This window comes from Nelusetta ayraudi, unplaced genomic scaffold (genome assembly GCF_046127955.1).
Source record: "Nelusetta ayraudi isolate G7.1 ecotype Tasmania unplaced genomic scaffold, CSIRO-AGI_Nayr_v1 ptg000135l, whole genome shotgun sequence".
Classification (NCBI taxonomy): Eukaryota; Metazoa; Chordata; class Actinopteri; order Tetraodontiformes; family Monacanthidae; genus Nelusetta; species Nelusetta ayraudi.
The window spans coordinates 9574758-9591656 of record NW_027466185.1 but is presented as its reverse complement, the minus strand read 5'-3'; the positions used below and the strand labels follow the sequence as shown (position 1 = coordinate 9591656).

Sequence of the window (16899 nt, the reverse complement as noted above, 5' to 3'; positions counted from 1 at the left end):
TCGGTGGAGGGGAAGGTGGTGCCTCAGAAAATTAGAATCTGCAAAATGGGGCCAAGGTCCTTGAAAGAAGTGCTGCATGATGGATCTGCTGCCACTTTACCCTGAGGACAGACATTCCTTTATGTCCTGGGGATGAACAGTCGGCTACAAGTGAAGTCCAACAAGCTGTGATTCTGAATTAGGCAGTATTTTAGGCAAATATTTCTTTACGAAACACAATCAGCTTAAATAATCTATTCATACATCAGGAAGAGAAAAACTTGCAAAAATATTTAATTAAGAACTTCTGTCTTCTTCTAACCTCTTTTGAAGTTTTATCAAATTACAGTAACAATGTTGTATATATAAAGTTTTCCCAACGTATGGCACTACCATTTCATTAGCTGGCTTTAGCATCAACAAATGTTGAGATAACAAACGTCACCCAAGCAGTAGTTCACCGTACGCATAAATGGCTAGAAGTCAATGGCCACCGCTTTGAACGCCTCTTTTAATTGCACAGGCCCAAGGTAACTTGTATTAATCTCGTGATGTCTGAATATATTTGGTATTGGAATATTTATGCAAGTTTCCACACCACTTCCCAACTATGACAGTTCCCAATTGCAATTCCCGCAGCAGCCAGCATTTAGAAAGTTTCGCTTGACTCTTTTGCAACAACATTTACAAGCGGCCCACTTCCTGGTGTGTGATGCAAAAGTTGGACTTAAGCAACGGTGCAGGAAAAAAGAGGAAGAAGGATTTGCTTTGCTTTGCAGCACTTTCGCACATCATGTGTACCACTTGGCCACTGACAGTAAAATCCAGCTGTCTGGCTGAAACTGTCAGTCTTGAGAGCCACTGACTTGCCATTTTTTCCTAACCTTGTCTTTCCTCCCTGCAGCCGTGAGTCCGCTATAACCTTTGTTTGTTTTTTTGTTGTTTGTTTTTTTTTCCCCCACCAAACCTCCCACCGCTCTAAACCTCTTTCCCTCTCTTTGCCACCCGCAGCGGACGATGGCTGCGGCGGGACCCTGCGGGGTCAGAGCGGCGCCATCACGACGCCCAACTACCCGGCCGAGTACAACAACAACGCCGACTGCACCTGGACGGTGCTGGCCGAGCCGGGAGACACCATTGCCCTGGTGTTCTCCGACTTCCAGCTGGAGGACGACTACGACCTGCTGGAGGTCACTGGCACCGAGGGCTCCTCGCAGTGGTGAGTCCTCTGATTCTTAAGCCGAGCACGTAGCGGGGCATAAAACAATGGATCCATAGAGCCGCATCGGGCTTTTTTTTTTCCTGGAAAATTTGAACCAGATATCTGAACATTTGTTTCATTTGAAACCTATCAATTTATCAGCCTTAACTGTCCTTCACTTTCTGGCTCCTCTAATGGCGTTAGCCGTGGGTTGTGCGTCTTGCTTTATCTCCGTTTAGCGAAATTGGCGGCGAAGGAAAATGCCGGCTTTTTCCTGCACATGATTTGTTTTCATTGATGGGGCCTTGGTCTGCATGTCCCTGTGTGTCCATGTGTCGTCCTGGCCGTTTCAAAAGGCAGCGCTAGAAGTGCTTTTTATTATGGTACAATAAATGTTGACGTTATTTCCATATATGTACGGAACTTAAATGCTTTATTTACACCTTCAATTTGAGTCATATTTAAGTCAAATTAAGCAACTTTATCTGCTTTTATTTATAGATCAGAAGGACAAAAAAAGGAAAAAAAACACTGATTGCAATTAAAGTGAACCACTATCAGCAATTAAACAATAAAACAACATTACAATACATAATTAACATATATTCATATCACATTATAATTTATTTTACATCACTGTGTCCATGACTGGATTTTGTTGAAAAGCGGCAAAGGGCACCTCGGTTACCCCCTCTCTTACACACACACACACACACTTCATAGGCACGCGCACACACACAGTCACACGTGCACGGCTCTAATGATGAAGAGGTGGGATATCCTGGTGTCAGTGTGGGTCTCTCACCATCTGCGCCAGCTCCTCCTCTCTCCTGACAACTCTTTCAGCTCGGGAAGTAATTAGTAAGCTCGATTACCACCGCCAGCCGCACAGGGCGGCTTCACTCACTCACCCACGCTCACACACACACACATGCAGGGGCCATCGTAACCAACTGAGCCCATATGGGCGCGGGCTTCACGTGCACATCCGTGCTTTCATCCGCAACTTCCGTTTGCGGATTGGCGCCAGCGCTCTCAGAACCCTCTGCCACCCTGCTGGCACCTGAAACATTCCTGCTACAGCCTTCACCCTGCCGGATCTAATGCGGAAAGAAAAAATTGTCAGTTTGATTGTAGAGCCGATATCTCTGAGGGTGGAGGATGGGCGGAGGAGCCCTGTGAGTGCAGGCGAGTCGGCAGAAAGGGCAGCGGGTCGCTCTTGTGAAGTTATTAGCGCCGAGTACAAAGAGCCGCAGAGGAGGCGGGTTCACAGAGGATCAGGCCCCCCTGGAAACCTGCGACAGGTTTCCGCCTGTCAGTCAAAACTGCTTCCTGGGAGCCTGCTCAACCTGAGGGGGGGAGGAGGTGGGGCTTCATACTGCACACCGTGTCTTTTAGATTGATGGCAAAGAGACGCTTGACCGAGGAGTGGCGGCTTGTCAGACGTAGTGGGGGGCCCAAAAAAAAAAAAATCACCTTGAACGTGCGTCTTGTGCACATTTTCACAAAGTTGTCAACTCTTTGTTTGTCCCCCCAAAAAACTTTTTTGTCTTTTCTCTTTCTTTTTTTTTTGTTTGGCTCTCCGTGTTTGAGCACCAAATCTCTTCTGGGTTTGTCATCGCCTGTGGCGCTGCACCTGCGGCATGCCCGCGCTGTCACAAAGGGGGACGGACGAGAAGAAGATGAATTGGAAAGTCAAGAGAAGAGAAGAGGAAGAAGAGGAAGGGATGGAAAGGCACCTGGCGAGGGACGAGCGGCGTCAGCTCACAGCCGCTGACGCACATTGAGAGGGAAAGGTGGGGACGGGGACGGAGGTCGGCGTGCAGACTTGCCGCCTCGACTCTATTGTTCCACTTTTTGTTTTTTTTGTTTTTTTTGGAAGGGATGTAGTTGTTGTTTACCGCAAACAAATGTTTCCCGTTTTTTTGGCATTTTGGGGATTTTTGAAGCTCGCAGCAGCACTGTGACGTGGACAGAAGGACAAAGAGAGAGAATCCACAAGGGGGGGCGAGTAAGGTGAAGGGGGCGGGACCTTTGGAAGGAGAGGGAGGGAAATGAGTAAGTAGCGAGACGGCCGGTGAGCAGCTGGTGGCCAATTAGACAGGTCAGCCGCCGTCCTCTCGCTGGCAGCACTGATGATTACGCTCCTTCTCGCGCTCCCTACCCGTATAATTGGTCTGCTCTTTTTAATTGAATCACTTTGGTTTTGCTCGGGGATAAGCAAGTTCACATTCTGCCGTCTTTCATTTCCTCTTCTTCTGGCCTGCTATTTATTGGCGATTTGGTTTTGTTTGGGGTTTTTTTTTAGTTATTTTTTGTCTCTTTTGGGAAAAAAAAGAAAGGAAAAACGAATTAGTAACCCAAAATACAATTTAGCTTTTTACATTAACCTGGCACGCCAGACGCAGCCGTTCACAGATGCTGTTGGACTTATCTCTTGTGGGGGAGACAGAGAGAGAGAGACAGATGGAGAGAGAGAGAGAGAGAGAGAGAGAGAGTGAGAGAGAGAGAGAGAGAAAGAGAGAGTGAGAGAGACAGACAGGGAGAGAGAGAGAGAGAGAGAGTGAGAGAGAGAGAGAGAGAGAAAGAGAGAGTGAGAGAGAGAGAGAGTGAGAGAGAGAGAGACAGAGAGAGAGAGAGAGAGAGAGAGTGACAGAGAGAGAGAGAGAGAGAGAGAGAGAGAGAGAGAGAGAGAGAGTGACAGAGAGAGAGAGAGAGAGAGAGGAGGCAAAACTTGGAAGATAATTGGCTGAATAATCAGTCAAATTTTGCACCAAGCAACATCAATTGTGCAAAAGTGATAACAATAAACTTACTTCCCAAAAGTGTGAGATTTTTATGTTACTCTTTTAAGGAAGTAATGTCATTCAGCTCCGTCCTCAGCAGCCTCTGCACTAATCTCTTTAGCAGTGGTCAGCGTTTACGTAGCAGCTTTTTCCTCCCCCCCCGTCTTTTTCTGTGGTGTATCAGAGCAGCTCGCCGCTTCATACATCCTGGCAGTTCTACATATTTCTGTATGTCGTGCTTCCATTCCCTCTGTGTTGCTCTGCTGACTGTCCGGAGCGGAGGTCTGGGTCAGAGCTCATTGGAAGGCAGGTCACATGCTTACGTTTTCTCCCTTTGGCAGGAGCAGAACGTTAATGGGGAAAGTTGCTCTTTGCGTTTGTCTTTCGCTCCTTCAAGCGGCGTTAACCATTTTGATGGCCTCGGAACCTTTTTCCGACACGGTTGGAAGCTGAGATTGAAGGCGACAGTGGGAAAATAAAATAAAAACCGGGCCGCTACTGAGGTGTTGCGCTGACATGATGTATTTTTCTTTTCAGCGTCGCCCCCTCCTTCCACTCCCCCCCCCCCCCCCAGGGGAAGACGCTTTACTCCACGATTACGCTGCTCGCGTCTGCAGTGATTTTCCTCCCCAGCGCCGCAACGTAAATAACGCCCTTGCACTTTGCAAATGCCAGATGCTAGTTGGAGCTGCTCAATGCTAAGTGGAACTCACAGCCGGTTAACTCGTCGCCTTACATACATTTCCACCTGCCGTTTGCCTCGGATGGAGAAAGCAGCTATCGCCCCCTTCTGGATAAAATGGCACGCCACACTGCGGTAATTGCGATCTGCGAGAAAAACTTCTTCTGCCTTTGCTTTGCTAACTTCAGTCTGTCTCCCGATAGGGTTTCCATTCTTTCCATCTCTTTTTCTTCTTTTTTCCCTCCACTGCTGACAAAGCAAGGTTCTCTGAGTAAACACAAGATAAAAACGTTGATCCCATCAGGGTTCCGTCCCCTCAGGTTGCCCCACCTCTTTCAACTTTATTACCCCTAAGACTGGAGACTCTGACATTTGGCGCACATGTGGATTATCCCTGCGGCACTGATCAGTGTCATTGTTCTCCAACAGCTGAGACAAGTGTGTGTGTGTGTGTGTGTGTGTGTGTGTGTGTGTGTGTGTGTGTGTGTGTGTGTGTGAGAGAGAGAGAGAGAGAGAGAGAGAGGGAGAGAGTGGGACGGAAGTAGATAAAGAACTGTCGGAGGGGAGTACAGAACGCCGGGTATGTATTGATTGGCTGTTGGGTCGGCTCACCTGAGAGCGAGTGAGTGATCTCGGAAACAGCGTTTTATGTCTGGAGGCTGTCTTCTCCAGTTTCCGACGGGAGCAGCAACAGCAGCAGCGGGAATGGGAATGTTTTGTGGAGATACATGCTTCAAGTTTTAGTTTTTTTTTATTTATTTATTGGGATATCAAAGAGGTTTGTGATTTGTGTGTGTGTGTGTGTGTGTGTGTGTGTGCACCAGTTGGACTCTTGAGATTTACTCACTCTGTTTTTTTTTAGATGTTGCTTGACATGATCCGTCCCCTGATTCTAGTGCCTGAGCCTGCATGAAATCAAGTCTTTTGTCAACCATTGGACAATTACATTTGGAAAAAAAATGCAATTCTGGACCCATCAACGATCGTTCTTCCACTTTGCTGTGTCCTGGTTCTCATCACACAGACCAGAAGGGTAAAGGAAGCCTTCATCGCTAGTCCCGTCACGTCCCGGAAGGTCTGAGTCTGCTCTTTCTCTGTCTCCTCTCTCTCTGCTGTCTTTCCCTCCACCACTCTCCTTGACCTAATCCATCCCAGTGGACGGTTTATTCTGATGATCAAATATGATATCCGGGTATGTTTAATTACAAACTCAATATTGGTTTAGTGCAATAGATTTCTCATCCTAAAACCTTTAAAGAAAAGCATTCACTCCAAAAGTCGACTGAGGCTGAAATAATTTTTGGCACGATAAAAGTCGGTTCTGAAATACAAATACAAATGAACAAAACCAATAAAACGCACATGCACACGCAAAGTAAAACGATGAGGTTGATAAATGTGTCACAGCCGGTCCATCACATAATACTGGCTCGTTAAAAGAAGGTAAATTGACAACACGGGGGCTCTTCTAATCACATAGTGGTTGATGAAGACCTTTAATAATACTATAATATTGATTGAATAAGCCTCTAGGTTGAGTAGTAGCAGATGTTAGCAACACAGAGTTTAATGCAGATGAGAGAAAAGGACCCTGCAAGTGCATAGTAGTCGATTGGTTGGAGATGATTTCACGACGTCAAGCAGTGGAGACGGAATTGTAGCGCGGCTCAAAATGTGAAGCTGCAGCTTGTCGATCGGTCTGTCAGCCGTGTCAACTGCAGCCCTCGGCTGAGAACTCAATCTGCAACGCTCCATTGATCAAAACCACCACCACTGCCACTGCCGGCGCCATGAACTTTGCACCATCCTCCAAACCGCAATGCTTCCACTGAAACTTCGGGTGCCGCACCTGGTGCTGCTTTGGAGACTGGCCCGCTTCCGAAATCCTCAAATTCTTCGTCCTAAGAGCTGGAATGTCGAGGGGATTTGAAGTGCAGAGGAGCAAAGTGACTGGAAAAATCGGCCCCGAGCTCAACCGCTCGTTGCCAGACTCCCGCGTCAGTGCATGTGTGTGTTTTTTGTGTGGCGATCTAGAGCACGATCCGGTTCTCATTCATGCTTTGTCATCATCATCACCATTATCATCATTGCTGATCACCGGTGTGGTATTCATGAACAGCAGGTGCAAAAATTTACAGGGCCAAGGAGTGCAGCCGAGGCAAGCTGAAAAGCAGCTGAGGCAAGCAGCCTGAACGTAGCAGTGTGTCTGCGTAAGCACGTCCACCTTTGCTCCGTCCCATTCAGACCCCCGGAACATGCGGGGGGGGGTAACGGTCCCGATCATGGCAACCTGATGGAGGGGTGGCATCTCCTCACTTGTGTTTACTAAGCGCTGCAGCACCGCTGGGAGCCAAGCTGTCAGCTTTAGCGCAGCCACGTGCCAGTGATGGCTTGTGATCGGTACATGGGGAACGTTCTTGAATTGACGAGTATGAGCGCAACGGGACCACTGAATGATTTCAGTTTTTTTCCCACCTGCAATTGACTATATGTTTACGTGAATCTTTTGAAGTCTCGTCCTTGCAGTGTTTCCTGTAGAACTGAGGCAGTGCCAAAAAATATATAAAACTTCTTTGGCAGCAAGATCAGTATTGGTTCCGATGTTGATATGGATGTGTGATATGAATGTGGATATCAATGAATATCAATGGATATTGGAGAGTTAGTAAAGATCCCCTCTTTGGCCCACATGTCAGTCTGCAGCATTGTAACTTGGTTAGCATGAGCTGACGGTATAATGGTAGTTTAACAGCTATAGCTAGCTCGCTATTTTCTAAGGTTAGGAGTTGATATACTTTCAGAGCAGTTTTCCAATGCTTTGATCTTCCTTTTAAGAGGTTTTGGATGCATCCATCCATCCATCCATCCATCCATCCATCCATCCATTCATCTTTTATTCGTGCTTCTCGTCGTTAGTGTCACAGAAGCCTGTCCCACGTACCTGTAGTCTTGGTTGCGCTCTGACCAAATTGCCAGTTCATCACATGGCAACACAGACATACAAGCCATCAAACCCACTCAAACTCTTGCCTATTGACAATTTTGAGTTGCCACTTGCCAACTGTGCGTGAAGCTGGAGTACCAGGGGAGAACATGCAAACTACACACAGACTCATTCTTGTTCATTCCTTCCGTGTTTGTGTCAGGAGTGTTTTAACCATCAAATTAAGTTAATCTCTTTTTTTTTCAACAGTGATGCCTTGCTGTTTTTACTCCACTGAAGCCTCGTCCCACAGCTCGCTTTGATCCCTTTAATTCACTTTCTGGGTCAAGGGCTGCTAACCTAAGTAAACCCTTTTTTCAGAGGCTTTCTGCTGTGGTCTGATCAAAAGTGAATCTCAGCTGTTTGGAAATTGCGTCTGCGTCTGCGTCTGCGTCTCACTCTCTCTCTCTCTCTCTCTCTCTCTCTCTCTCTCTCTCTCTCTCTCTGTCTGTCTCTCTTTTTTGGAGCGGGTCTGTATTCCTTCAACCTTGACCTCCCTCAGTCTCTCTTCAAGAGCGCAACGGGCGCAAGGCGGCGAGTCCTCGGGGGACGGCGGGAGATGGCACAGGCGGTCAATTAATCAATCACAGTAATTAAGCAAGATAGAGCGAAGGGGAGGAGGTGGAGAGGCTTAGCGAGAGGGGGAGACGCGCGCAATCAATCGGCCGAAAGCGCTCAGCGGACTCCCGTAGAGGACACCGCTTACGTCAACTAGATTGTAAAAACAGACCGACTGTTCTCACGTCGCCTCGCAATGCTGAGTCATCTGCGTGCATCCCGTCTTTTCTGTATCCCTGTTGCAGGTTGACAAGGTTCGGCTGCTGCGGAAATGCACTTAAAGAGCTTTGAATCCACCTGGTATCTCGCCAGAGGCAGCAGTTAGGCGACCCTGAAGTCGAATAAATAGAGCGACGCAAAAACCAGAATCAGCTCGCCGGCAGCGTGGGCAACATTCTGACCGCATTTCAACTTCTGCATTTTTAGTTCAACCACTGACCGTCTCATGAACTACATCAGTCAAAGCGGATCGCAGAGTTTGATCTCTGCCTGTGTGGAATGTGGTCAAAATTCGCAAGCGGAAGACAAAACCATCCGACACATCCCAACGGAGGACGGCAATGCCTGTCTGATCGCAGCCACAACAGAACCTCCCCTCCTTCCTGTAAATAACTCCCACAGCCCCTCCTCCAGCTCAGCGACCTACATAGTTGACAGTTGTCTTTTCCCCCTCTGCAGCTCGGAGAGCTTCAGGCAGTACATCCAAACCCCCCTTTAGATGTGAGAGCACCTCAAAAAGCTCTGATCGCGAATCCAATCAAAATGGATGAACTTGATGGGATAGATGTATATATATATACATATGCACATGTATGTATCACATGGCAACATTTCATATATACAGTACATTAACGGTGGGCATACTTGATTCCAGCTAGCTTGTCAATAGCGGCTGTTGAGTACTGTGGTATAGCAATGGTACTATGTTGATAAAACAAAGAAACAAACACAAAATACAGAATGATATCATTCAGTATTGTAAATGTTGTCATTTAGCGAATGAGCCCCTTCACATTCAGTACAACTGTCTGTTACGGATGATAATCACAAATTAGCCATCTGTAATACTAATATACCAGTTTACAAACACTGCTAAGTGTTAGCAAAACCAAAGGAACCCTTAGAGACAGAATAAGTCATGGACTGAATTGCTGGGTTGGAATGTAACATGTTTTCTTTATGACAGTAGGCTGCGTGTGTGTGTGTGTGTGTGTGTGTGTGTGTGTGTGTGTCACTGTTGTGCGGTGTATTGCGGGTGAAATAGCCCTCCTCTTTCCATTTATCAGACAGAGGCTGTCTTCTTTTGTATGAAGTGACAGGAGGCCAGACGGAATATATTTACAGAGGAACCTTTATGAACTTAGGTGAACGTGCCATGACCGGCAATTACAGGCAACACAACAGTGTGGCTCCATAAATACCGTCCTCTACTGCCTCCATAAATGTTTGCAAGGCAAAGGGTGAGAGGCAATGTTGGCCCTTATCGTGAAAAGCCTTTGCTCAGATATGTCGATGCAAAACTTTTTAGGCTTCAAAAGCAGCAGACATTCGTCTAAAAAAAGATGTCGTTTTGGTTTAACTGCCAGACTGGAAACCCTGTGTGTGTTTAAAATTGGCATTTATTTCCGGCAAAGCGATCCATGACTTAAAGTGACATAAAATGATTGTAAAAGCCTCGTAGAACAATACAGACAGCAGCTTGAAATAGTTTGCATGTAAGAACACATTTACATACACACACTTGACAACACAAGCATTTCAACTTACAAAAGTAGTGTAGCAATGGATGACAATGACCGCATAACATATTTTGGTAATTAGTAGTACTTGTTAGCAAGTAGCCTTCAATAGTAGCTTTCAAGGGTCTGTGATAATTTAGTAATGTTAGCTAGCTCATGTTCCAAGCTATGGCAGTACATTTTATACAGGTGTCAATGTGTTGGTATTTATGTCTTTAAGGTAAAAGATTCTTCAGTATTAGATTGTTAGACATAGTAGTTAGCTAGTAGTACAAGTATTTGATGAATGTTTGTGCTGTGCAGCAGCTAGTGTTAGCCCCGTGAGCGCAAAGTGGCAGTGGTTTGCGATTTCGAGACAAACACTCGGTCCGGAATACACTGGCCGCACACTATTTATTATTCATTTATTTTTTAACTTTCCTCGAGGCTTAAGCGAAAAGCCATAGTGATGCGCTGCTTATTTGATCCATTAGACCCTCTCTGTAAATGGGCTTTTGCTTGTGAGAGATTTTTTGGAGTGTGTCAGCGCCATATTGATCACACGGAGCCGCAGTCTTTCCTAATAGCACTTTCTCCGCCGACAGAGTGGCCACGGAAGCGAGAACGGACAGACAGATGGACGGACGGCAGCGAGGAAAGGTTGATCTGGATAAAGCTGCAGTACAATATCGTTCCCTACGCACAGGAAGAGAGAGCCTTTCAAACCCGAGCTCACCTGTAGCAAGTGGCTCCTATCAGTGCGGAAACCCTTGTGACGTTAGATTGCGTATTTGGATGCTAATGAATTAGCCTAAGCTATTATCCTGTGGCACAGTGCTGTTGACATGGCAACCTTACATCTACATGAATACTGCAGTTCCATTCTTGCCATTGTCCATGTTTTTAATTGGATGCACTCTTTGGAGAAGAGTGACCACAGACTTGGTGGTGCACTATGGGGGGAAGAAAAGAGTTAATTAATATGGGGCTAATCTGGATTCGGCCTCATACAGACAGAATAACATAAGCACCAAAGCCTCAGCTCTATCACCCAACATCAGTGTGGCTAATATCGCTGCATGATTAGCTTCACTATCCTTCCCAGCTTGTGTGTGATGACGGAGATTGCAGAAGGTGCCGTGACCAGCGAAGAGGCAGGTGAGCGAGGCGAGATCGGCCGCCGTTTGGCTAACTAGCTAGCGGTGCGGAACCATTGAGCATTGGAGTCGAGAGGAGGAGTTCAGGCATGAAGGAGCTTTTGAGGCAAAAATACAGATGATAATTACAGTAGTGCCGATAGATTCAAGTCGGAAAATAAAGAGTTGTTTTTTTTAGCTGGTAGTGTATTGTACAAAACAGCCTTGCAAATATTATTTTCCCTTCACTTTGGACAGCTGTGGCGCTAGCTTATCATCTCCGTCTGTTGAATCTGCATTTAACAATAAAATTACACTACTTGTCTCAATGAATCAGAATTGCTGGAGTGAAGTAGACGTTCCCCTTCTGGATCAGTTGACTTGAAGATTTTTTATTTGTGTGCGTTTTTAGTCCATCACCCCTGCATTAGTTCAGTGCATTTTCACCATTCTAATGGTCTTTCTTTCTTCTTTTTCCCTCGTGCCATATCCTTGGTTCCAAGCCTTGGCCTGCTTAGGGCTCAGGAAGCCCCACAGCAGATTATCACAGGCTTTAGCTGTGGTCTTGACATCAAAGGTGCGAGCAGAGAGTGAGGGGAATAGCAGCGCAGCAGAGACACAGGACAGCAAACACTGGCACCAATATGTTCAGGGTGAGAGCAGGACATGGCACCAGGCTGTGCAAACAGCGTTGAGCTGAAGTGGATTTAGAAAAAAAAAAAAAAAAGCCACCAAATGAAGAGGTTGTGAAGGGAAGAGTTGGAGGACTGCCAAATGAGTTTCAGGGAAGTGAGAGGCATTTAAAGAAAGAGGAGAGGACGGATCAGTCCAGGTGCGTTCAAACTGAAGGCTGAATCACATCTCTTGTTTTTGTTTGTTTGTTTGTTTACATTAGCTGTGTTCCAGACTGTGTATTATCATACTTGCAATTTATGTGTATTGCGATGCACTATTATCAATGATGTTAGCGTTATTTCAAATTGCGCACACCACAGCATCTACCGCCATATTGAAATAGGCTGCTGTAGCAAGAGCATGTTAGCTAATGATATGTCCAGTCTGTCATTGGAAGCAAATAGTGCAGTGTTTTCTAAACTTTTCAATGCACTTTCACCAAAGTATTGGAATTGGAATTCACTTGGCCTGTTAGATTTAGCTTCCTGATCAAAATGATATGGAATTAATTATATTGTTTACTTTTGATCACAATGAAATCTTACCGTAGCTCAAACATAAATAAATAAATAAAAGAGCCAATGAAATATCCCTGCCTGCCTGGAAACTGGGCTGTTGTGGCCTGCACAGTATGCAGTTGATTTCAGGATAACAATCCTGCAACACATATTGCCTGGTCTGTTAACTTGATGCCTCTTTTCGTAGCACTTGACTTGGCTGCACACAGAGTTAACTTGCCCCCGGCTACAGTTCACGCTGAGCTCCGTTTGTGGCTTTAGCATTTTCAGCAACCACCTCCACATGTGCCGGCATCGCATGGTTGCGTAAACATCAGATCTTCTTTTTTGTTTTCTTTTTTTAATCAGATGCAGACGTGTCTGATTTTTTTTTTTTCCTGACAAATCCAATACAAACTCTAGACACACACCTGTACACATGTACACACTCAATCTGGAGGCTGGTAGAAGATTTTTATTTTAAATTTGAATCATGCATACCGGGCAGTAGTTAAAGTTAAGGAAATTGTTTGTCCTGATTGGCTTTCCGTTGAAAACTTCATCAGCTCGTCAAGCGGAATTCAGGAAGTGGGCGTTCATTCTCGCGCTCACATTTCCCACAGGTGCTTCCAAGCACCAATGCAATCTCACAAGTGGCGACTTCGAGGCTAATCAAGAAAACACTACGGCTCGGGGAGCCGTGTGCGACGTCCCGAGACGGAGAAATCGTGAACATAAAATTGTGCACACGCACACGCCCACGTGCACTCGCTGCTATAAACACCTACACACCAGAGATGTATTTTTAGAGGGGAGCGACTCGGCTGCTCATGGGCAAGACTTTAAAGTTACACCATTTATTAGCTGTGGCTAATTGAGTCCAGTGGGATCCTTTGTTGTCGCTGAGTCAAAGGTATATACTAGAGCAATCAAACTGGCACCATATACTGTAACTCCATACAGCGCACCCTCTGACTCATCGCACTGGAGTTTTTCCTTTGCATTAAAGTCCGTCAAAACAAAGCAGTTTTATTTGTCCCTGAGTGACAGGCATCATGTGGCAAACTCGCAAACAAACAAATCCTATAAAGTCTTCAGCAAACTTTAGAATGACATTTTTATTTTTAACACCGCACTTATGTGGTTGTTGACATATGGCTTCTGTCAGGAGCAAATAATGATCTCCATTGGGTTTTATGTCTGGGGCCTCATATTCATTTTTTTGGAAGTGAAACAGTTGTCACTGTCAGACTGCAGACGCTCAGGCTTCCACTTTTCTTTTTTTTTTCCTTTCCTGTAACTGGTAGAAATCCATTTTGATTTCTCTTTTCAAACAAGCAGCCGGGTCTTATTATACCGCACGCCTGTAAACAGTGTTTGCACACTAATATCGGCTTTGAGCTACATCGTCCTAATGTCACACAGCAAATAAAGCACAAAGGAAAGCCGACGAGGAAAGATGGTGGAACACGCTGAGTGAGAAGCCGGAGCTTCTGTGGGAATCAACAACACATTCTCCCCAGGATCCACAATAGTTTTCATTGTCAAACTCAATTACTGTAACAGGCATGGTTGTGTAGTTTGCTGTCCTTGCATTTGTTGCCTAAACCATTCAGTGAGCCATGAACAGTTTAGAGCTCAAGAGTCATTTTTACACATTAATAAGTCATGATTCCTCATCTCAATTAACGTGTTGGCTCACCAGTCTGCACCACTACTAGCTAGCTAAGTGCAGACAAGTGATAACATTGAGATGTGAGAAGATGATAACATAAAATTATATTTCATTTCATAATTTATACATCTGCAGTTACAAGTGTCGCACAATAGTAGCATGTTGTCTGGTCCCTTCTTAGCAGTTAGCTAGCTAGCATTAGCAGGGACAAGTCAGCAAATTAGTTGATAGAGACGAGAAAAGGTCATTGGTCAGTAAAGTGTGTTTTGAACAATTCATCGAGGACTTATGATGCAGCCAGAGCGACATACTGACCTTGGATAGCCCCAAAGCCTCCCGCTCTGAACCCAAAGATACATGGCTGCAACTGGCCGGGACGGAACGAAAACGAGATCTCCATAGCACTCTTGTCTTTGTTAATTATCCTCCATGGGCTTTGACCTTTATTGCCACAGAGCTGCAGCGGCATGTGCAGCTCCACCTCCAGGTCCTGTCCCTCTCGCTCAGGACGCCGACATGCGGCAGTTTACCCCATGTGACCGCCATCACTTGCGGGCTGAGTCTGTCAGGGCGACGCTGATGATGATTGACAGCCAGCAGAAGATCTCCGTCACGGCGGCTGTATTCACATTCACAGCGGCTACGGCGAGACACCACAGGAACCCTCGTGGCTTTGACGGTATCGGGCACATGGAAGTTGTTGTGTTTTTGTTTACAACTTTTCAGTTTTCGATCTCGAGAAGTTAAGGTACGTGCTGTGCCAGCTGTCTCATAAATGTTACGAAGGGCTGGGAAGGAGAATGTTGTTTGTTGGGTGTTCTTTGTTTGTTAGATTGATTTTCAAGTCCTTGGATGTTGCGATGCGAGTGAAACCTTCTCCGTATAACATGGTTGGCCTGATGCAAGCACCCATCCACTCCAGGTTTAGGACCAAAAGGTCTCTCTCAACTCTTTGATCGCCAAATCTGAATACAACAATCAGATGTCTTTACTGCCATTCCAGTAAATTAGGTGCTGCACACAGTTTCTAATAACTGCAAGGGGGGGGGGAGGGGGGGAATAACTTTACTTATCAGTTAGAAACTTAAAGGGGACCTATGATGCTTTTCCACTTTTCTGAGCTTTAAAAACTGTTACAATGTTGAACTCTATCGTCAAACGATCTCGATATCGTCAAATAATGACGTTCATGCGTTTGGACGTGAGCCCTGCAAATTGTTGGGCATGGTTCTAAACGCTCAGTTCACGGAGATTTTTTCAACACTGGGCACGGCGTGGATGAAGTTCGGAACCTTGAGGAAGAAGGAAGAAGAGCTAAATCCGTCGAGCTCGCAACTCAAGGTGCCTGGACAAGGTGGAACCTTCTCAAGAGGACCATCACGTGGAGTGAACAGCAGTGATCTGGCCAATCACGGCTGACCCGCCAACCGGAGAGTGTAGTGGTTAAGGGTCGAAACACTCGATGAACGTTGGAGACCACCTGATGACCTCTCATCCAGGCCAAGGCTTTATCCATTAGAAATGGATTATCACAGCATCTTTGATGTATTTACAAACTGATCAAATAAAAATTTAAGTCCCAACATTCATCATATGATGAATAGATTATTGCCAATGATGAGAAGACCCATTTAACAGCACAAGTACAAAAAATAAAGTAAATTAACTATTAGGTAATTGTCTACTGCGTTGGCTCAATTTCACAAAAAAAAAATCAATGCATAAAAATAAAAGAAATCAATGCAGTTGTTGCTGGATGTTTAGAGTAGGATACCGGGCACCAAAGCTTGTGGCCGTGATCTCATTGGCTGTATGAAGTAGTGACAAATCAGTCGTTCCAACTGGGCTGTCTTGGCTGGGAAAGTCGAAACACTCGTATAATGTTTACAACAAAACATTAAAGCTCTTGCTTTTGTCTTTAAAGAGCAAATGTTGGCCCGTCCTCCCAAAAGCTGCCGCCACTAATTGGTTGATTAAAGTACAGACAACACAAATCGGCAGCGTGCACACCTTTTCTGAGCGTTAGACGCTCGACGGGCCTCAATTCCCTCCACGAGTGGAGCCAGAAGGCAGACAGACGCTGCCGTAGAACCGGACTCAGCGTGAGCCGTCTGAAGCTCAGATTTGCTAAGCTGCTCTCGTTGCTTGATCCAGCCCGAGTGGCATTAACTTTGTGTTGATTATCCGCTAGAAGAAAGGCGGCAGAGAAAAGCACAACTTTTTCATTCCCTTGGCCACGCTCTCCTGTCTTTGCCCAGTTTGGGCCTTTGCTGGCTTTAAAGGGACGGTTGCGCTGATTAATGTGCTCATAATGGCCGTGGAGAAGGAGGGGAAGAGGTGATTAATACTGGTCATTTAAATAGTTAAAGGCTCCGCCGAGAGTGTTTTTGCCTCGCCAGGACCGGGCGTCGCTCTTCCCTCGCCCTCCTGGCCCACACTCTACCTCTCTCTCCCTCTCTCTCTCTCTCTCTCTCTCTCTCCCCCTCTGTGTGTGTTTTGCATATTGCACAAGGGGTGATTTATGCGTTTCCCCTCTGACTCGAACTCTGAAGCAGCTGCCGTTGCGAAGTGGATGCATGTTTTCATCTTCCCGAGTCGTCTCGTGAGGGACCCAATGGCATTGCGGTTGAAGAGGATAGTTGTTGTTTGCTGAAGACTCCACTGAGCTGAGCAAATGCTTTGGATCACAATATTGTAAAGCGTGACAAATATAGACTGACCTTAGTGCTGGTGGCACTATGATGGCATTATAGAAGTGTTATAGAAGAAGAAGGCCTTATTAATCCCACAGTGGGGAAATTAGCAAATTATAGGAATGTATTGTCTGTTATAGCAATAGTCACTTGTTTAAAATGGGAAATGCTATTCACAGCTTCAAAATATAAAGTCAGTAATGTAACAAATTCTGAACTTTTAACAAAAGGAATTGTTAATATTAGGATCCATAATGTAGAAGATTATCTTTACCCATTTTTGTAACAAAAATATATAAAACCATCTTTTATCATT

General features: G+C 45.6%; 1 protein-coding gene across 2 annotated transcripts in view; it reads left to right on the top strand.

Annotated features, from left to right (window-relative positions):
- The window catches only part of csmd2 (CUB and Sushi multiple domains 2), a 225237-nt gene that overhangs the window by 72595 nt on the left and 135743 nt on the right, over positions 1-16899 (top strand). For both annotated transcript variants that reach the window (XM_076011540.1, XM_076011539.1), the window contains exon 5: positions 991-1198. In XM_076011540.1, the coding sequence (XP_075867655.1) occupies positions 991-1198 (208 nt within the window). The remainder of the gene's footprint in view (positions 1-990; positions 1199-16899) is intronic.